Source organism: Canis aureus, chromosome 32, assembly GCF_053574225.1.
Source record: "Canis aureus isolate CA01 chromosome 32, VMU_Caureus_v.1.0, whole genome shotgun sequence".
NCBI classification, from domain to species: domain Eukaryota; kingdom Metazoa; phylum Chordata; class Mammalia; order Carnivora; family Canidae; genus Canis; species Canis aureus.
In genome coordinates this window covers 38037308-38058975 of record NC_135642.1, presented here as the reverse complement: position 1 = coordinate 38058975, position 21668 = coordinate 38037308, and the positions used below count along the sequence as shown (strand labels likewise).

Below are 21668 nucleotides of genomic sequence, written 5' to 3'. Positions count from 1 at the left end.
GCCTGCTTCTCCCTCTGCCTGTGCCTGTGCCTCTCTCTCTCTCTTTCTGTCTCTCATGAATAAATAAATAAAATCTTTAAAAAAAAAAAAAGTGTGTCACAGGCTGAATCATGCCCCCACAAAACTCATATGTTGAGGCCTGAACCCCCAGTACCGTCAGAATGTGACTCTATTTGGAGACAGGGTCCTTAAAGAGGAGACTGTGTTAAAATGAGGCTGTTAGACTGGGTTCTGGTCTTATGTGACTGGCATCCCTCAGAAGCAGAGAAGACCCAAGGGGTGTGCGGGCACAGGGGAAGGACCATGAGAGGGGGCTTCATGGAGGCCGCATCCACAAGCTAATGGGAGAGGCCTCGAGAGAACCAACCCCACCAGCACTTCGATCTTGGACTTCCAGCCTCTGGAACTGTGAGAAGTCAAAAGTAATATTGCTCAATTCCCAGGCTGTGGCACGCCGTGATGGCCACCCGAGCTGGCTAAGACACGCGGGGGTGTGTGTGATGATGTCTCTACATCGGCGTCTCTCAAACATGCTTCCACAGGCATGGGCAGATCACCTGGGAATCTTGCTGCTATTTGTTGGGACTTAGGATCTCAGTTAAAATACTGTAAAACCACTTGTGCACAACTCACACACAATGACTAGAACTACACAGATAGGTTGATGTAACAGCCAACCACTGCAGCCAACCACTGTCGGTATTCAGCAATGACAGGTGAATGTCATTTAGAACACCAGTGTCCTGTTTTTAAAAAAATAAGTGTCCGACGTTCAGTCAAGCATGAGGATGGCTTTTTGTGCATGTGCCACAACATTTATAGAAAATGAAGCTAAATTTCTTCTAGCTGAACATAAAAGATGGATAAGAATTAGCTAGCCAAATTACATCTCCCTACCCAGGATGGAGGATTCAAAGGATATTAGTAATTTAACAGACAATATAGTGAGGGGAAAAAAGACACATAGAATGTCTTTAAAAAATTAATATTGCTCAATTCAGGTAGGGTGTGCCAGGGTGAAAAGTCCCGTTGAATGACAAGCACTATACCCAGCACAGACCTACAGATGAAGCAAGGAAGTTGAAACAATGGCGCGTTCCCTTGGTTTTACATCTGTTGTAAAAATGCAGTCTTTGATTTAAGAACTAGGAAAGCAATTTTCAATTTTAGGCCCTGATTTAAAAATCTGCCATGAGGGATCCCTGGGTAGCGCAAGCGGTTTGGCGCCTGCCTTTGGCCCAGGGCGCGATCCTGGAGACCCGGGATCGAATCCCACATCGGGCTCCCGGTGCATGGAGCCTGCTTCTCCCTCTGCCTGTGTCTCTGCCTCTCTCTCTCTCTCTGTGACTATCATAAATAAATTTTAAAAATTTTTTAAAAAATAAAATAAAATAAAAATAAAAAAATAAAAATCTGCCATGAGTTAGGTTGTGGTAACAGTATAACATGATCAGAAAGTCCATGGCAGGATGAATAATGGCCTCCCCCCCACCCAAAGATGTCCATGCCCTAATCCCAGAAACCATGAACATGTAAAGTTAATATGGCAAAGGGGAACTAAGGTCGGAGATGCAATTAAAGCTGCTCATCAACTAGCCTTAAAACAGAGAGATGATCCAGATTATCAGGTGAGCCTGGTGTAATCTCGGGGTCCTTTAAAAGTAGGAGGAGGCAGAAAAAGAGGGGGCAGAGGGAGATGTAGCCATAGAAAAAGGGTCAGAGAGCAGAAACTGTGTCTTATTCATGAGAGACACAGAGAGAGAGGCAGAGGGAGAAGCAGGCTCCATGCAGGGAGCCCAATGTGGGACTCCATCCCAGGACCCCAGGACCACACCCTGAGCCAAAGGCAAATGCTCAACCCCTGAGCCACCCAGGCATCCCTAAGAATATTTTTTGATAATTCCACTTGCCTCGCCTTAACAGAACTGAGCGGAATCTCAGAAGTTTCTCCCAAATGAAATTAATTTTAAAACAAAACAAAACTACGATTCAGTGACTTAAGAATAGTGGTCTAATTTTGAGTCACTGTTAATAGAACACAAATTATGTGATAATGTTGATTACAGCAATGTAACCCATAATTTTGCTGAAATAAAGACAAAAAATAAATTTAATGAAACATATACTAATTTATAAATTATGTATGTTTTTTATTACTCATCCAAACACCACTAATCCATCAACATGACATCCAGATCTGTACAACAATTGGTAAATGTAGTTGTCTCTGACATTTGCTTTTGCTATATAAAAATTAGAGCTTTACATATACTCTTTTGTGGTTATGAAGGGAAATTTGTCAAGGGAGAACAGAACCATTCTATATAACTGCTTCTAGCTCCGTATGTAACTTTTACACATTCAGACATACAGTCTGTGGTCTCCATGGTTCTCCTGATTCAGACCCAGGGCATGTTAGGAGCAGACCCTCTCTCATCAGATCATCGTGAGAGGACTGCAGGATCAAGATTGCCAACCCCATTTTACAGATAAGGAAACTGAAGTTCAATGGGAGAAGTTTCCAAGGTCATAATTAATAGCAGAACCAAGATGCAACCACTAGTCCATTGGCTTGCAAAAGCCCATCACATCCACTGCACCTATGCTAGTGAAACAAGCGATTGCTATAGTTGACAAAAATGCTAAGTGTTAAGCAGAGTTCTCAGAAGGGAGAGATCACTGGACCCAGAATGATGGAAGAAGAACCAGGAAGAATGGCTGGGGGCCTTCTGGCTTGGGAAAGAATGATGGTCAATTAGATGTCATAAAGGATCCTTCTAACTAAAACAATTAAAATGCTGGATGAATTCTGCACCGTATGCTGGATAAATGTATCAGCGAGATGGCATAAAAGCGAGGAAGTCACCAGGTTCCCCAATAAAAAGGTAACCAGGAGCCCCATGTGGGACGCTGCCTTCAGCATCAGAATTTCTGCTGCTAGGCTCTGCAAATAAGAGATGAACCCCAAGGCCCATCAAAGACAGGCCTTGCTGGGGTCCTTGGGTAGCTCAGCTGGTTAAGCATCTGCCTTTGGCTCAGGTCACGATCCTGGGGTCCTGGAATCGAGTCCCACGTCGGGCTCCCTGCTCAGCTGTGACCCTGCTTTTTCCTCTGCCCTTGCTTGTGCTCTCTCTCTCTCTCTCTCTTTCTCTGTCTCAAATAAGTAAAAAAGTCTTAAACACACACACACACACAACGGCAGATCTTGCCAATGAGGCTAGGACTCTAAAGATGAGAGAATGTGAAATAAATCCCACCAGGCAGAAGGAGAATAAGGAAAGCTGTCTTTCTGAAACAATCTCTACCCAGAATTCAGAACCGTCAGCTAGATCTCATATGGGTTTCTGATCCAAACCCACATTACCTCTACGGTCCAAGAAATCTCAAGTGGTAAAATTAAAGTGGCTACAAACAGATAAAGGTCAAAGTTTTGTGGCTCCCTCCGGTAACAAAAGCAAATGCAAATCCTTTCTGGAGGTTGTTTTTTTTTTTTTTTTAAGATTTCTTTCTTTATTTATTCATGACAGAGAGAGAGAGAGGCAGAGACACAGGCAGAGGGACAAGCGGGCTCCAGGCAGAGAGCCCGATGTGGGACTTGATCCCTGTGGGACTTGATCCCGGGTCTCCAGGATCACACCCTGGGCTGAAGGCGGCGCTAAACCGCTGGGCCACCGGGGCTGCCCAGGATTTCTGTTTTAATGCAAGCAGGCACACACCTGTAAACAAGGCCAGGCATCAGAAATGGCAAAAACCATAGATGGCAGAAAGAGAGATTGAGGAACAGGTACTGAAATATAAAGTCAGTATGTTCAGTATGTTTTAAAAAATAGCTTAAAAATAAGAATAAAAAGTAAACAGACTGGGGCACCTGGGTGATTCAGTCAGTTAAGTGTCTGCCTTTGGCTCAGGTCATGATCCCAGGGTCCTGGGATTGAGCCCTGCTTAGGGCTCCTTGCTCACTGGGGAGCCTGCTTCTCCCTCTCCTTCTGTGTGTGTGTGTGTGTGTGTGTCTCTCTCTCAAATAAATAAACTCTTTAAAGGTAAAACAAAGAAAGAAAGGCAAATAAACTTATGAAGAACCTAATATAACTTGGAAGTTAAGAAACATTGAAATAAAAAATCATTGAAGGGATAAATAGCAGACCGGATCTAATTGAACAGAAAATCAGTGAACTGAAAGCAGATTCAAAGAAAGCAGTCCAGAGAGATTAAGAGGTAGATCTGAAAAATCAAATAAGAGACAGGGAATATTTCTCCAGAAAGAGAAAAATATAATGCTTTTGTTGGGATATTTGAAAACAAACTGATAAGCTTCTAGGATTTGAAAGTTGCTGGTCTGCAGATCCAGTAAGTTAGGTGTGGCAGGAACAACTGGTGCTCACCACATATTCCATTTACTTTCCTACATTTCTCAGACTTTTTGCAGTTGGTTTGGGGCCATCTGACTATTTCTGGTTAATGTCACATCTCGGCCACAGCAGTTCAAAGCAGGGTATCTTCTTGTAGTAGATACCACGATGCACTTAGGAGGGAACCCTTCCCTCCAGAACTGGGTCACCCATTCCTCTCTGGGAACTGCCACTACATTGACCATGTTATACTCCCTGCCCAGAGGCGGCAGACATATCCATTGATGATGGATATGAAGTCCTGACTTCCTCTTCTCTTTTGGGACAAGTATGAAGGACAAACCCCATTCCAGAACATTCTGTGTGATCAGCTGGGGCCTCACATTCCTGCCTAATACAATTTTTCTTGCTATAATAGCTGGAGCAATCACTAAACCAATAAATACAGAGCATATTCCTAGATATTAACTATAAAACAAGTGGAGGAGAAAATCAAATGTTAAAAGGAAAAAAGAAATAAGGATGTAAAACTCAATCCAAAGAAAGCAAGAAAAAAAAAAAAAAACAAAGAAAGCAAGAAAGGAAAGGACAGAGAAAATAACAAATAGAAACCACATAAGATGATCAAAATAAATGTAAATATATCAATAATCTTTATTAATATAAACAGACTAAACTATTCAGTTAAATGACAAATATTGTCAAACTAGATAAAACCCAATTGTGTGCCATTTACACAAGATACAGTTAAAATATAAGGACAAGGAGGGGTTAAAAGTCAAAGGAAGGAAAAAAATAAACTAGACAAATAACAAAAACAAAAAAGTTGGACTCACTATATGACTGCAAGACAGATTCTAAGATGGAAGCATTACTAGATAGCAAGAAAATCACTCCAAATAATAAGAAATTTACTGCACTGGGAAGATATTACATAAATCTGGATGTACCTAAAATATACAGGTTTGAAATACATAAAGCAAAAATTGACTTATATACAAGGAGCAATCCACAAATCTGCCATCAGGGTGGAAGATTTTAACATATCTCAATGACTGATACATCAAGCAGAATACAATTAGTAATAATATAAAAAAAAATTTGGTCTGGGATGCCTGGGTGGCTCAGTGGTTGAAAGTCTGCCTTTGGCTCAAGGCACGATCCTGGGGTGCTGGAATCGAGTCATGCATCAGGCTCCCCACCCTGCTTCTCCCTCTGCCTATGTCTCTGCCTCTCTCTCTCTCTCTCTCTCTGTGTATCTCTCATGAATAAATGAATAAAATCTTTAAAAAAAAAACAATTTTACAGGACCCATATGCAATACTGCCCCCACAACTGAAGATTATATATTATTTTCAGGCACACTTAGAAGATTTATGCACATTGATCATGTGCTAAACCATAAAGCTAGTCTAAACAAATTTCCATGATGGGAATGATACAGAGGACACTGTCAGGCTGCAATCAATTACGTTAAATCAATAACAAAAACTCCAGACTTTTGGGAATTAAAAAAAATTCACACACACTTCTGAGCAATCGTAAGTTACATAAGAAATCAAAATGGAAATTAGAAATGAATTCAAACAGCACATGTAGTCTGCAGTTAAAGCAATACTTGAGGGAAATATATGAACTCATTTGCTTACATTAGAAGGCAGAGTGATTAACTTAAGAAGTTAGAGCAGGAATAGCAAAAGGAACCCAAAGCAGAAAGAAAATAATAAAAAAATAACAGACATTAGAGATATAAAATACATAACAGAAAGGCTCCACTGAGCCACAAATCCACCTCTTTTCAAATATTAAAAAAAAAAAAAGGCAAGCTGGCAAGATTAAGAGGAGAAAAAAAACAAAACCACATGATTATGTCAATAGACACAGAAAAAGCATTTCATCTTTTTAAACTTCTTCAACCCAGTAAAAGCCACAGCTAACACTCTAGTGGTAGAAAATAGAATGCTTTCCCCCTAAGATCAGGAACAACACAAGGATGTCTGCTCTCACCACTTCTATGCTTTATCGTGGCAGAAGTTCCAGCTAGGTCAACTGGATAAGGAAAAGAAACAAAAGGCATCTAGATAGGAAATGAAGATGCAAAACTGTATTTGCAGGTGATACAGCCTTACATACAGGAAATCCTAAGGATCTAAGAAACCAAGAACTAAGAAACTTTTAGAACTAATAAATAAGTTCAGCAAGGTTGCAGAAAGTAAGATCGATCCACAAAACTTAGTTTTCTTTTTATATGCTAGCAATGAACAATATGAAAGTGAATTTAAGGGAATAATTCCATGTACAGCAATATCAAAACCAATAAAATGCTTAGGAATAAATTCAAAAAATTCTTTTCATGGTGTCAGCCCGTGCACTGAAAACTACAAAATATCACTGAAAGAAATTCAGGATCTAAATAAATGCAAAGACATCCCATGTTCATGGATTAAAAGACTTAATATTGTTAAGATGGTAACGGTCCCCAAGTTGATCAACAGATTCAATGCGATCCCTAAAATAAATCCCAGCTGCCTTTTGGTTTGTTTTGCAGCAATTGACAAGCTGATCCTTAAATTCATACGGAAATGGGACAGCCCCGTGGCTCAGCCACCTTTAGGCCACCTTTAGCCCTGGTTGTGATCCTGGAGACCGGGGATCGAGTCCCACGTCAGGCTCCCTGCATGGAGCCTGCTTCTTCCTCTGCCTGTGTCTCTGCCTCTCTCTCTCTCTCTCTCTCTCTGTGTCTCTCATGAGTAAATAAATAAAATATTTTTAAAAATAAAAAAATAAATTCATATGGAAATGCAAGAGACCTTAAACAGTCAAAACAATCTGGAAAAGAAAAAAACAAAGTTGAAAGATTCACATTTCTCAAGTCTTACTATAACACTACAGTAATGAAGACAGTGTGGTACTGGCACAAAAACAAATCAACAGAATAGAAGTTAGAGTCCAGAAGTAAACCCTCACATTTATACTCAACTGATTTTCAGTAAAGGAGCTAAGGCAATTTACTGAAGAAGGAATAGTCTTACCAAGAAATGATGTTGGAACTACTTGATACCAACATATATATACAGAAAAAAAAAAGAAAGCTGGACTCCTGTCTCACACCACATGCAATAATTAGCTCAAAAATGGATCACAGATCTATATGTAAGAGATAAGATTCTTAGAAGAAAATATAGGAGCAAATCTTCAAGACCTTGAATTAACCAAGGATTCTTAAATATGACACCAAAATCACAAGCAAGAAAATGATTTAAAAAATAGATTAATAGCAAAATTTAAGATGTGCTTCAATACTTGCAAATGACATATCAGATAAAGGGCTAGTATCCAAGATCTATAAAGAACTTACTAAACTCAACAGCAAAGAAACAATCCAATTATGAAATGGGCAAAAGACATGAACAGAAATCTCACAGAGGAAGACATAGACATGGCCAACACGCACATGAGAAAATGCTCCTCATCACTGGCCATCAGGGAAATACAAATCAAAACCACAATGAGATACCACCTCACACTAGTGAGAAATGTGAAAATTAACAAGACAGGAAACAACAAATGTTGGCGAGGATGTGGCGAAAGGGGAACCCTCTTGCACTGTTGGTGGGAATGTGAACTGGTGCAGCCACTTGGGAAAACTGTGTGGAGGTTCCTCAAAGAGTTAAAAATAGATCTGCCCTACGACCCAGCAGTTGCACTGCTGGGGATTTACCCCAAAGATACAGATGCAGTGAAGAGCCAAGACACCTGCACCCCGATGTTTCTAGCAGCAATGTCCACAATAGCCAAACTGTGGAAGGAGCCTCAGCGTCCATCGACAAATGAATGGATAAAGAAGCTGTGGTCTATGTACACAATGGAATATTCCTCAGCCATCAGAAACGACAAATACCCACCATTTGCTTCAACATGGATGGAACTGGAGGGTATGATGCTGAGTGAGGTCAATCAGAGAAGGACAAACATTATATGGTTTCACTCATACAGGGAATATAAAAAAGAGTGAAAGGGAATAAAGGGGAAAGGAGAGAAAATTAGTGGGAAAAATCAATGAGGATGACAGCACATGAGAGACACCTAACTCTGGGAAATGAACAAGGGGAAGTGGAAAGAGAGGTGGGAGGGGGTGGGGGTGACTGGGTGATGGGCACTGAGGGGGGCACTTGACGGGATGAGCACTGGGTGTTATGCTATATGTTGGCAAATCGAACTCCAATAAAAAATACACACACACACACACACACAAAAGACTTGTGCTTCAAAGGATACCATCAATAAAGTGAAAAGTGACACCTTGCACATCATCGCAGGCTGTCAAGAAAAATGTCGTGACTGAACGATCAAAGGATCAGCCCATGCTCTCAGTAGTTGCCGCCACTAGTGCTCTGTGGGTAGAAGCCAGCAGAGAAAATCGCAGCAGGCGACACAGCCCTGGGAGCACATGCGGGGCTTCCTGCGAGGCCAGCCTCGTTTCTGTCTGTCGCCTGCCGTGTCCATTGTCGCTTCCCACCAGACAGCTCTGGCTGGTGTCCAACCGTCCCCTCGGAGCCACCTAGCTGCAGCCACCCAGCCACACACTGGCCACCTGCCCGCTCTTGAACTCTGCACACAGGGCTGAGGGCGCCCAGGACTAGTGTTCCCGAGTGGAGAGGTCCCCCTTCATCTGGTCTCCTCCAGATCAAACATCCCACTGTGAAATAACACGTGTTCATCTTCCGTGAAAGAGGAAGGGACTCTGACAGTGGCAACAATGGTGTGGAGGAAATGATGCCTTCTCTGCCGGGGACAGGTGCGCCGGCCGGCTGGGGCTCACCAGCAGCCTGGCCTCACCGCAGACCCATTACCAATGCGGGTGGCCGATGCGTACAGGGGTCTCAGGGTGGCTGCATGGGAGCTCCGGGGCCCGGCAGTCCACGAGGGGGCCCGGGCCCAGGCCCGCGAGACCACCCTCCTCCTCGCCCCCAGCTGCACCTGGCCTGAGCCTCCTGCAAATGATAAGGACAAGGGCGAAGCCGCACCCAAGGTGCTTCACCCCTGGCCTGCTTCCCAGCACCCAAGGGAGGGTCCCAAAGAAAACTCCGACCCAGCTGGGAGCTGCTGGCTACATCCCTTTGGCTAGAGCGTGGAATCTCCATAAAGACTTCGCTTTGGGATAAAATACAGATGTCACAGGGAAGGGTTACAACATCAGCAGTTTCGGGATCGTTCCCATTTCCAGGTTCAGCGTCGGCGGGGGGCGCAGGAGACTGTGCTTCCCTGGGGTGGGGTGTCTATACAGAGCAGGCTGGCTGGAGCAAAGCCAGGAACCGCACCCCCACCCCACCCCCTCCCTGGGTGCAGGGACTGCACCCGTGTCACCGCCCCGAACTTAACCACTGGACGACCCCACATACCTGGGGTATCTGATCGATGCTGAACAGCCGGGGGAGCTTGAGGCTCAGCATCTCGAAGCTAGGTCAGGAAGGCCACTGGCTGACAGCTGCTCCCCGTCACCCACTCAAAAGTTCTGACATGGCCTGGGGTGCCTGCGGCCCGCCGGTGCCCGAGCTGCTTCCCTAAAAGAGGACGGCAAGAAGAAGTGCAGTCAGCCTCAGCCCAATCCAGCCGGATCAAGGCTGTCAGGTTGTTTGACCAGGGAACAAACACTTGCTTGTGATGGCAAAATAATCAGGCTTCCTTAAAAACAGCAGCAAAACTATCAGACTGCTGAGTCATATATTCCAAGAGTGCGGGCGGGAGGTCATTAAATCATAATATGGGTAATCATGAAAGTGTGGGGCTGGAAGGGCGGCAGAGGCCACCTGGTCCCCTCCCGTCGCGTACCAGGGCCAGAGGGGTGAAGGAGGTCTCTGAGGTCGCACGGCTAGGGGAGGGCTGGAGCTGCTGGCTCTCCGCTGTGTCGTGTGCTGCCCCTGGGCAGACTGTGTGATCCCGGGTGTGTGGCCACTCAGTGGGCAGAGGAGGACGAGGCCCATGCCCCAGATCGCCCAAAGAAAAGCAGCTCTTCCAGAAGGCCGACGGGAGCATGGCTGCCCTGAGACCCACTCAAGAACCAGACAGGCAGAGCCGAGGCACTAGCTGGAGACACAGCAACTTCAAGTAACCAGGCTGTTTAAATGCAGGATTAGGACTGCTTAACAGCTGTGAGTAATGTGAGCTAGAGGACCCCAACCCCTCAGGACGGGCCTAGGAAACAAAAACATCCAAGCTCGGTCTAGCAAAGAAAGAGCAGCGCTAGGAATTTACCCTGGTTCACACCTGTACCCCTCGTGTCACACCGACCACACCTGCCTGCAAGCAAAGCTACCTGCCCAGGTGCCTGGAGAGGACCCCTCCTGCTGGGATGGCTAGAAACTCAAGAGTGTACGCCTGGCTCCTCCCAGGCCTTTGGCAAATACTAGTTTAACACCATTCATGAAAGCAATGATGCTCGTCCTCTGAACTTGAAGTGTGTTTCGGTTTTTGTGGTTTGTTTAGACTTTTTGATGCTTATTAGAGTTCTTTATGCTCTATGTGTTATTATCTGGAAGTCTGTAGCAAAATACAATGTATTTGTGTTTCGCCGCTATAAATTTGCTTCTTTCTCAAAACCACTGATGTATTATTCACAACAGTCAAAAGAGGGAAACAATCCAAATGTCTGCCAGCAGATGAACGGATGAATAAAATAACAAAATATGGTCCAGGGACACAATGGAATATTACACAGTCTCAAACAGGAATGCCACGGTGATCGATGCTTCAACATCAGTGAAACTTGGAAACATCCACTAAAGGAAATAAGCCAGTCACAGAAAGGACAAATGTAGGATGCCTGCGTGGCTCAGTGGTTGAGCATCTGCCTTCGGTCCAGGGTGTGATCCTGGGGTCCTGTGATCAAGTTCTGCACTGAGCTCCCCGCAGGGAACCTGCTTCTCCCTCTATGTCTCTGCCTCTCTCTGTGTCTCTCGTGAATAAATAAAAAAAATCTTAAAAAAAAAAAATGGGGACAAATGTTGCATGATTCCACGATTACAAGGCACCTAGGGCAGGCAAATTGACAGACAAAAAAATAGATCAGAACCTGGGCTGGGGGAAGAAAGGGGTGTTGCTATTTAATGGCGCTGGGTTTCTGTTTGGAATGATAAAAAGTTCTGGAAACAGCTGGTGGTGATGGTTGTGCAGCATTCTGAATGTGATATTGCTGAACTATACACTTAAAAATGGTTAAAACTGTCGATTTTATGTTGCGCATATTCCACCACAATGAAAGCTTGTGAAATATTTCCAAACTACGGAATAATAAAGAAAAGACTTTTTTCTAGAAAATAATTTTTTTTTAAAGCACAGGTACGTTTCACCCAGGTTAAAGAAAATAAAAGTTAATACTGTGCAAACAACAGCGATGTGAGTGGGCCCCGGCACACCTCGGTTCTCTCGGTTTTGCAGACCTAATCACCAAGACCCCCATACTCTCGGAAGCACCGTGAATCCACCTGGTGGCAGAACACGAGGCGAATGAAGGTCCCGTACTGTGGGGAACTCAGGCACACCAGGAAATCCTCAAACAATAATGGGACCAAGTCTGGTCTCCACAGTCCTGTCCACCTTGGTCCTCTTGTTCTCCCCCGAGTAGCCTCAATGTCACAGGCAGGACAAAGACAAGAAATGGTCACCTACTCTCCCAGCACACGTCATCCAGACAGGATGACCACCAAACGCAAACATAAGGGGTGATGAGAGTAGCCTATGAATCACTCGTGTCTTCCTTCAGCCACTGAAGGCAAGTAAGTGAAAGGCTAAATGCGTAGTTGAGGATTCTCTGCAGCTTGAAAGACAAGGCACGAATTTAACAGATCTAAAAATGGTATGGGTTTGGGGCACCTGGGGTGGCTCAGTCGGTTAAGCGGCCCACTCTCGGTTTCAGCTCAGGTCCTGATGTCAGGGTGGTGGGATCAGGCTCTGCACTCAGCAGGGAGTCTGCTCAAGGATTCTCTCTCCCCCTCTCCCTCTGCTCCTCTCCCTGCTCCTGCACACTCTGACACTCTCTCTCTAAAATAAATAAATCTTTCAAAAAATTGCATAGGTTTGTGACACATAGAATAGAGGGAAGAAGGCATCTGCTATACCATTCTCGTCTTTCACTGCATAGGAAAAAAAAAAAAAAGATGAGTAAGACAGGCACTATCTCCAAGAAATGTATAAAGAAACAGATGCAGCACCCAACCAGATAGCACAAGTTACCCTAAGAAAAAGGCCAACTCACCCACTCTGGACCAAGCCTGTGCTGGTCACCTTGCCCCTCTGGACCATCTCATTTACCCCCACCATGGCCATCTCAGGAGACAAGGCAGGGCGGGTAAGGACCTGGGTGCTAGATTCAAGCCACTTGCATTCAGAGACTGGTTCATCATTTCCCGTGCAACCCTGGGGCAAGGAACATAACGCCTGTGCCTCAGTTCCCCTATTGGTAAAATAGAAATAACCATAATACTTTTTCATGGGGGTATCGTTATGATTAAAAGACAGAACTCATGTCAAGGGCCTGCCATAGAGTAAGGGTCCAACACACTTGCTATTATTATTAATTTTCAGATAGGAAAATTCATTTTCTATTTTACAGGCAGGAAAATGGAAGCTGTGGGACTTGGCCAAGACCCCACAGCTAGTGGACAGTAGGACTAGGATCTGATTTCTGGTTTCAGAAGAGAATGAACTTTGAATAAAGGGTTATGAAGTTCTTAGTACTAGGTCTTAATTTCCCTTTGCTCCTGAGACATGATGGACAATGCAGAGTATTTACAATGATGTTTATAACCCAGCGGCTAAAGGACGGCCTTCCTTGTCTGATAATCAGATTGAGACAAACTCTCAGCTAAGACTTGACCTTGGCTCTTTCAAAAGCCAGAGATTTCTTAAGTCACGTCCTTCTGCTAAGGAAGTAGGAACTCTCCCATTAAACCATCATCAGGTTGCATCTGAAACAGAAACCTTTCTGTCTGTCAAAATTGTGAAACACCCCTGGATGATCATGGAAATTCAGAAAGTGTGACTGATGATTCATAGGTTGTGTTGTTAATTACGGCCAATATAATTGAACATAAAATGAACTCGCTGGTCTTTCTAGTTCCCATCACACACCAGGCTCTGAATGGTCACCAACACTATAAGCACCAGAGTATAATCTCCAGTATTTCCAACAGCCGCTTGGTTTGCTGTTTCTTTCTACAGAGGCCTAGAAACAAGAGCGAATAAAACAAAAAAGGCTTCGGACAGTTCCCAAGTCAAAGCACAATGTGAAGCTTTGCCAAGATTTCAACAGCATATTGGTGTTCCATGTGAGATTTCATTTAAATGGGGGTTCCACAGCTTAAACATGTTTTAAAACAGCTAAAAGAGGGGAAAGGGGCTATAAACACACTCTCAAAGACCTGCCAAGTTCTCCTGAAATAGCCGTAAAAAAAAAAAAGAAAAGAAAAGAAAAGAAAAAGAAAAAGAAAACCCTAAAAAAAAGGGGGGGGGTCCAAATCATAGCAACAAAATCACCATCAAGGTGAAATTTGCACCTGACTACCTCCTCCCTCTTTGCCTGGTGCTCCATTCCTATTCCTGGAGGTCCTCCCACCCCCCAAACTTCATCCTACATACTCTGAATCTCAGGCCTTGTGGACTTGGCAGATAAACCTTGTAACCTCCCAAATATGTCTACATATAAGGTGACTGAATGAATATAAGTTGATGGGCTATTTTCCCAATGAGAGGGTCCAAAATATGTATAATTTCTAGGGATGCAAATGAACTAGTACACAGTCTCTAACATTAACTTACCAATGTGGTTAGGCATATTAGAATCCCTTACTATATCAAACCTATTACTTTTAAAATGTTGCTTTTCCCACTCACGTTGCACAGAAATAAGTGGATTCAAAATCTTCATATGCATCTTCGGTAACAGTTATCTTCATAACTACACAGCCAGGTTTTGGAATTACTAATATAGTTTAAGTGAAAAATATTCTCATTTTCCTATAAAATTATTTGAAGTCTGTACTTTTTTTTTTTTTAAAGAGAGACAGAGAAAGCAGGGTGGAGGGGCAAGGGGGGAGGGGCAGAGGGATTGGGAGAGAGAGAATCTTAAGGTTCCAAGCCCAGTGGCTGAGCCCAGCACTGAGGCCTCCGTGGAGCTCAATCTCACAACACTGAGATCATGACCCTGAGATCATGACCAGGGCTGAAATGAAGAGTTGGAATCCTTAACCCACCCAGGCGCCTCTGTGTTTAATGCTGCTGCTACAAAATGTATCTTAGGACAGAAGTATTCATTTACTATTATTATACTGACCGTGATTTGCTTGCAAACACCTCACACAGATAGTGTGATAAGAAATTGCTAGTTTTAACCCACACCCTGGGGTGGTGGCTAATTAGCATTTGAAAGATTAACCATAAACTCAAACTCCAGAGGCCACACACCTCTGGTTCAGCTGGGGTTATTTCAGATCCACACCTGAGGGCCTTTACGAATTAGTGCAGTGTATGCTGCTTCACTGGAGGACTGAATCCGACGAAGACATGGGAGTTGAGGAGAAGGATCGCCAGGTACCCTTCCCCTTGCATGAGCGAGGTTGGCCACAGGATGCCCCAGAGTGGCTCCTCTCTGAATGAGCCCAGGTGGGAGGATTTAGGAGCCTACAAGGAGGGAGAAGTCCAACTGATGCAAATCTATCAATCTCACAGGCGCTTTCAGAAAAGTGCCTAAGTGTCCCTAAAAGGGCAGAGGGCTGGGACTTCACCTGCTTTTGCCCTTTCGGAAAAACATGTGGATGGCGGGGGGAACTCAGCCTGAGACTCTCCATGTGCAGTGCCCCGAGCCACCCAGCTGTGAGGGTGTGGGGTCCCCCCTCCACACCATTCGCAGGTACCTCTAAACACGGACAGCGCCCAAGAGTGTATCTCAATGCACTCTCAGACGCTCTCAGCTGGAGCTCACACCACTGTTTTGTGTGCCAGTAGGATGGGGAAAAAATGCTGTCAACCATAATCAGGAGATGACATCACTGATTGGAAATGAATCCTGATTTCAGAGCTTGTAAAACAACAACATGCAGGAATTGATGAAATACAGAAATTGTAAATGAGCGACTGGCTTGGGTTAATTTGCAACAGCTACTCTTTTCATCTTCCTACTCTGCTCTTTAAAGGGATCACTGAAGTCTCCTTTATAACAAAACCAGTTCTTGCAATGGGAGACCATATACCTGGGAATAAGTCTCAACCTGTGTTACACTTTTGCGCCTAAATTTCAATCTGTATTATATTTTCTATCTCTTTGATTGTGTGTGTCAGGTGCCTTCTGGATGGATCCCAAACAAGCATGAATGGGGACAGTTTCAGGTTATAGGGTCTCCCCCCCAAACCGCCCATACAGCCAGCTAATTGTTAAAAAATAAAGGAATGCAGTGGCCCCAAATATGAAAAACTCTAGATGGACCCAATCATTATGCCACTTCCTCTTTTCTGAAAAAAATTATGCTGGAAAACAAAAAACTCATAGTTGGGCATATGTAGCAAAAACAAAGAAGGCTGTTTGGTAGGGAATTTTTCCCATGCTTGCTTTAGAAAACTAGAAACACGAGATCAGGAAACTCCTGAGAGGTCTCTAATCCAAGTTACCACTGGATGCATGAATTTCATCAACGGCATTTCAGACAAGACATCATACATTTGACCCGAAGAAGCAACGTTAATATAGGGAGTTTAGGTTTCATGAGAAGACAGTGGGGAGGGATCCCTGGGTGGCGCAGCGGTTTGGCGCCTGCCTTTGGCCCAGGGCGGGATCCTGGAGACCCAGGATCGAATCCCACGTCAGGCTCCCGGTGCATGGAGCCTGCTTCTCCCTCTGCCTATGTCTCTGCCTCTCTCTCTCTCTCTCTCTCTCTCTCTCTCTGTGACTATCATAAATAAATAAAAATAAAATTAAAAAAAAAAAAAAAAGAAGACAGTGGGGAACGCTGGAGAGTGGACAGGAGCCACATTTCTGCCCATACTGGTGTGTTCTGAATGCTGATGGCCAGGTCCCAGCTTTCTGGGCATGTCAGGAGGCTGCTGGCTACAGAGCAGCTGCTGGAGAGACTTGCTCTGAGCCAGCTGAGAAGCAAAGACAGGACGGGGACTGGCATCTGGGGCCCACCTCTGGTTCCCTTCTTCCTCCTGCGGCTCTTGTCTAGGTCTCCTTCGTGTTAACCGGAAAACAGCACAGAGCCCAGGAGGTGACCCATTCCACCACTCTGCCAGGAGGCCCCTCCCAGAGAACCACCAAATGGTCCTCGCCAGCACAGAGAGTTGAACTTGCACTAGGGAAGGTGAGGAATGGGGTGGGCAGAGTCTAAGAGCAGCCTCAAGCTGCCTTCAGACTTCTGCTTTACCTTCAAAAATGCATATGAAAATTAAAATTTTCTGTGCATCAAAAGGTATTATCAAGAGACTGGAAAACAAAATGGGAGAAAATACTGCAAACCATATATATGGTGAGACTTATATCCAGAATATATAAAGAACTCTTACAACTCAACAAGAAGTCAATTCAAAAATGGGCAAAGGACTGGAATGGACATTTCTCCAAAGGACACATACACATGGCCAATAAGCACATGAATACATGTCAGCATCAGGGGTACCTGGGTGGCTCAGTGGTTGAGTATCTGCCTTTGGCTCAGGTCGTGATCCCGGGGTCCTGGGATCGAGTACCGCATCGGGCTTCCCACAGGGAGCCTGCTTCTCCTTCTGCCTGTGTCTCTGCCTCTCTGTGTGTCTCTCATGAATAAATAAATAAAATCTTTTTTTAAAAAAAGAAAAGAAAAACAAATGCGAGCCAACATCAAAAAAAAGAAAGAAAGAAAAACCCGGACTCCAGTTTCTCTTGACAAATCTGAAGGTCAAGTTCACATACAGCGACAACTTGCTGTTCCTTCTCTCCGAGTAAGTGGGGTAGGTGCAGTCGGATTCTCAGCAAACCCCCCACTCCTGCCGGGCTCAGCCCAGAGCTCTGCATTTTGGGCTCTGCTGATCAACGTCAGGTGTCTGATCACAGGGCGCCAGGGTCTCAAGGTGCCCATGTCCCACGGGCTGGGAAATGATGACACCCAGGAAGGGAGTAGGATCAAGGAGATTCCGGTCGAGTTGAGTTTGATTTGCACAAATTTGCAGTTTAAAAATATGTGACCACATCTTGAAGCACAGATCAAGGGTACAGATGGATTTAGGAAGCAGAGAGAGGTGACTTTCAAGAGTGCTCCAGAGGGAGAAGAGCAGATGAAGATCCAACGGATGAGAAAAAGTCAGGTTCATGGCACTGATGGAGCAAAACTGACAGACTGGAGGGGGAGCAGCAGGAGCAGTGATTGAAAGGATTCGCCCGGTACCTCAGTTTCCCTGGCAGGGCAAGGGTAAGAACCGTAAGAGAAAGGGGTTAGCCGGTCTGGAGGATGGTGGCCGGTATTGAGGGGCAATGTTGGGGAACCAGCCAGACGAGAGGTGGGGAAGTTGGGCGCAGCTGCTGGTAGACAGGGTGCTCCTCCAATACACCTGGGTTAAAGTCACCCATCCCCCTGCTCCCCCTGGGGAGAGCTGCCCGGGGCAGGGAGCAGAAATGGAGAGCCAACAGGAACATGCTTGGCCACCTACTTATTCATTCAGCACCCATTTACACAACACCCACTATGTGTCCAAGAGACCACGTAGGCAATGGGGACGGACCCTTCCATCCTGTAAGAGCTCACATTCTAGTGCAGATGATCAGCGTTGACAAGTGACACAAAACACATCTGATGGTTAGAACCATGAGATGCTTCTGGGGCGGGGTGTGGGGGGGGGACACAGAGGCGGGGCGTCACATCAGAGAGTCAGGAAAGACTTCTTGAGACATGAAGCTTGAGCTAAGTGTTGCAGAATAAGCAGGAGTGCAGCTGCCATGGAGGACAGAGACCGCCCTAAGCTGAGGGTGCGGCAGGGGCCAAGGCGCCGAGGAGGGAGGCACAGCACACATTCGGGGAGCTGTCCACCGTTCAGCATGGAGGTGGCGCAGGGGATGGAGTGACAGGTGCCCAGCACGGAGCCAGGAGAAGAGCCCAGATGAAGGCTCGGGGTGCACCATCTGAAGGCCTTGAGAATGAATGCACCGGGGCTGGGGAGTCGCGACTGGAGGTCTCAGGATGGTGACGGGGGAGAGGCTGGCACCTAAGGCACGGTAAGGAGAAATCTGAGTGGCGGACGCAAGACGATTTCAAATCCCAGCTCCATCATTTCACGCGTGCCCTCGGACCCATCACCTAATCACTTCAACTTGAATTTTCTTATCAGTTAAATGAGGATAATGAAAGTATCAATGACTCTTGTGAGGCTGAAAAACCATAATATCTACTAGATAACAAGCACTCAATAAAAAGTGGCTATTAATGCCACCGCAACCTAAGCCACCTCCGTTCTGCATTAGCACTCACTCCCTCATGCTCCTTCTGCCCTGGGTTTTGTCATTTTGCTTGAAAACCGACTGTTTCCTCTCGGGGGCCCTGACCCACCTCCCCGGCTGGAGGTGTAGCTAATGGGCGCTCCACGTGCGGGGAGGGGTTGCCATGGTGACCTCCCAGGGTGGCTTTAGGACTCAGTGAGAGAACCAAGCCCTTCCTTTGTTCCAGCTAGCCCAGCTATCCTGGATACTTACTGCTAGGCGATTATTGCACATCTGAAAAAGCTGAATGATATTCTTTAGCACATTGTGAGAGGTTGGAGACAATCCAAATTTCTGGCAATAGAGAGCTGGCCGGCTAAGTTATGGTACAGCCATGCAAAATTGCACTGCTCGGCTATTAAAAAATGTTACAGATCTGTGGCTACTGACAGGAAACGGTGTCATGACATGTTGTTAAATGAAAAAAAGCAGGTTATGGAGCAGCATAAATCTCGTAACACCATCCATATAAAACTGTGTTACACTTAACTGCTTGTATTTATGGACAGAAAAGCGTTTGGGAGGATGCCCCCTACGTGTTCACAGTGGCTCCTTCTAGATGGTAGTGGTTAGCCCTAGGGATTTGCTTTACTCTTTTCCTCCTTTTCTATGACACCAGAGTTTGCCCACTATGAGCATGTGCATTTTTTTTTCCCCACCAAAGCAAGATTGCTATTAAAAAGAAATAAGTGAATGAGTCCCCTCCAACCCTTGGAAAGTCTTGGAGAAATTAGTATTGTGAGCCAATCCACAATGCAATGACGAGCTTTTCGTCTTGTATCTGAGCCTCCCTCCATGTGCCCCAACCTGACTGCTGCCCCAGGGGCAACCCTGGCCTTGCAGTCCCCATTCATAATAAGTGGGGCACAGGTCCATAAAACCAAATAGCTCCTCCATTTAGGGAAAGCCACCACATACCCGGAGCTGCAGCTTAAGGGGGCTCCCTCTGTTATGACCATGGTGAAGGTGGAGGTGGGCGAGGGTGTCCTGCATCGGGAGCACTAGGAGGTCATCAGTCAATGGACGCATAGTGAGCACTTTGTCTGTGCCAACCCTGGAGATCCATGGAGTTGAAGACAGACCTAGGCCTGCCCCCCACGTGCGGGACTCCTGGTCTAGTGGAAGGCTCTAGGAAGGGCTTGCAAATCCAAATGACTCCTCATGGTTCCTACAAGGCTCTGCTCTCCTGACTCATGGTCTGAACTTTATGTTCCTACAACAAAGTCATGGGATCTCCACTGGGGGCTTCTAGAAGACCCCGCTCCTTAGCATATCCTCAAATCCTCTGCCCACCCAGCCTCAGCATCACCTCCCATCAGTCTCACCACATGCCCCACACCTCATCACATCCCATCACTCCTCCCTGTCCTTGAACGTTCCATACTTTTGCACTTGCTGTTTACTAGGAGAGGAACACCGCTTCCTCCACTTTCTCTTCTTGAGGTTGTACCCATTCTTCAAGGCTAAACTCAAGTACCACTTGCAAGTCTCTAGCATCCCATCTGCACACTTCACAGTGAAATGCCAGTGCGCTGGCCGTCCCACAGTCAAGACTGGGTGAGTCGGCCTGGTTCCTGCCATGTCCATGGTGCCCAGCCAGGGCAGTATCACTGTTGACTGAATGCATGCTTGCTGAACAACTCATGACTTCTGCTGTCTATCACACTCCGAACCCCAAAGGCAGGATCTGGCCCATTTGCCTAGAACCTTCGGCCCAGTAGTTGCCAGGCTCTACTGGTAAATCCTGTACCTCAGTGCCAAAACAGTGTCTTTTCGCTTGGTCCAAAATGTACACTTCAGAATTTTTAAGATCTGAAATCTCATACCAACTGTAAAAAAAAAAAAAAATGTATGAGACAACTGGGGAAATCTGAATGCTGGATATTTTATGACAGTGAGAAATGATCAATTCTTAAGGTGTAATAATAGAACTGCAGCTGTGTTTTTAAAAGAGCCTTTTTCATTGAGAGATGTATAAGGAAGGAATTACAGATGAAATGATGTCTTAGATCAGCTTCAAGAGAATCCAGCTGGGAGCAGGGGTGGTGGGTGAGGGTAGAGAGGAAGGAAGATTGGCCATGCGTTGCTCAATGTTGGGGTCAGGTATGGAATTTTTTTATATGTCTCACTTTTTGTGTATGTTTTTAAATGGAGACACTCACAATGTCCAAAAAACAACCCACCCTGAAATGTGAAATACGTCTTGAGTCCTTCTCAGGATTGCATGGCAGTAAACCAAGCAAAACTCTGTTGCAAGAATAATTACTACCCTGTTTGCTGAATTTCCTAACATGTGGAATACCAACACGACAGTTCTGAAACTGATACAGGAAATGCTGCATCAGACTATTCATCTGGACAAGATAAAACCAAAGAACTTTTTTTTTTTTTTTAAACCAAAGAACTTGAGGGCAAACCGGAAATGCTTCAGGAACAAGAACTATGGCTCCTTATAAATAAAAGACAGCAGTCCCTGAAAAAAAGCCAAAAGGCCTTGTCAGCGGAAAATATTTGAAGATATCTCACAAATCTATCTTCTCACCATTCCCCAGCTAGGGTAGAGCCAGGAAAAGTTTTTTCTAGAAAGTTTTGTAGGGGGAAAAAAAAAAAACCCATACTTGAGACATAGTGATATCACTAATATACTTTTTTAAGATTCTGGTTTAGGGCAGCCCGGGTGGCTCGGCGGTTTAGCGCCACCTTCAGCCCAGGACGTGATCCTGGAGACCCGGGATCGAGTCCCACGTCGGGCTCCCTGCATGGGGCCTGCTTCTCCCTCTGCCTGTGTGTCTGCCTCTCTCTCTCTGTGTGTGTCTGTCATGAAT

General features: G+C 45.3%; 1 protein-coding gene across 7 annotated transcripts in view; it reads right to left on the bottom strand.

The window, feature by feature from the left end:
* PAQR5 (progestin and adipoQ receptor family member 5) overlaps positions 1-21668 on the bottom strand; it is a 70229-nt gene that overhangs the window by 28649 nt on the left and 19912 nt on the right. For all 7 annotated transcript variants that reach the window (XM_077881677.1, XM_077881678.1, XM_077881679.1 and 4 more), the window contains one exon: positions 9752-9913. In XM_077881677.1, the coding sequence (XP_077737803.1) occupies positions 9752-9802 (51 nt within the window). In that variant the 5' untranslated portion in view covers positions 9803-9913. The remainder of the gene's footprint in view (positions 1-9751; positions 9914-21668) is intronic.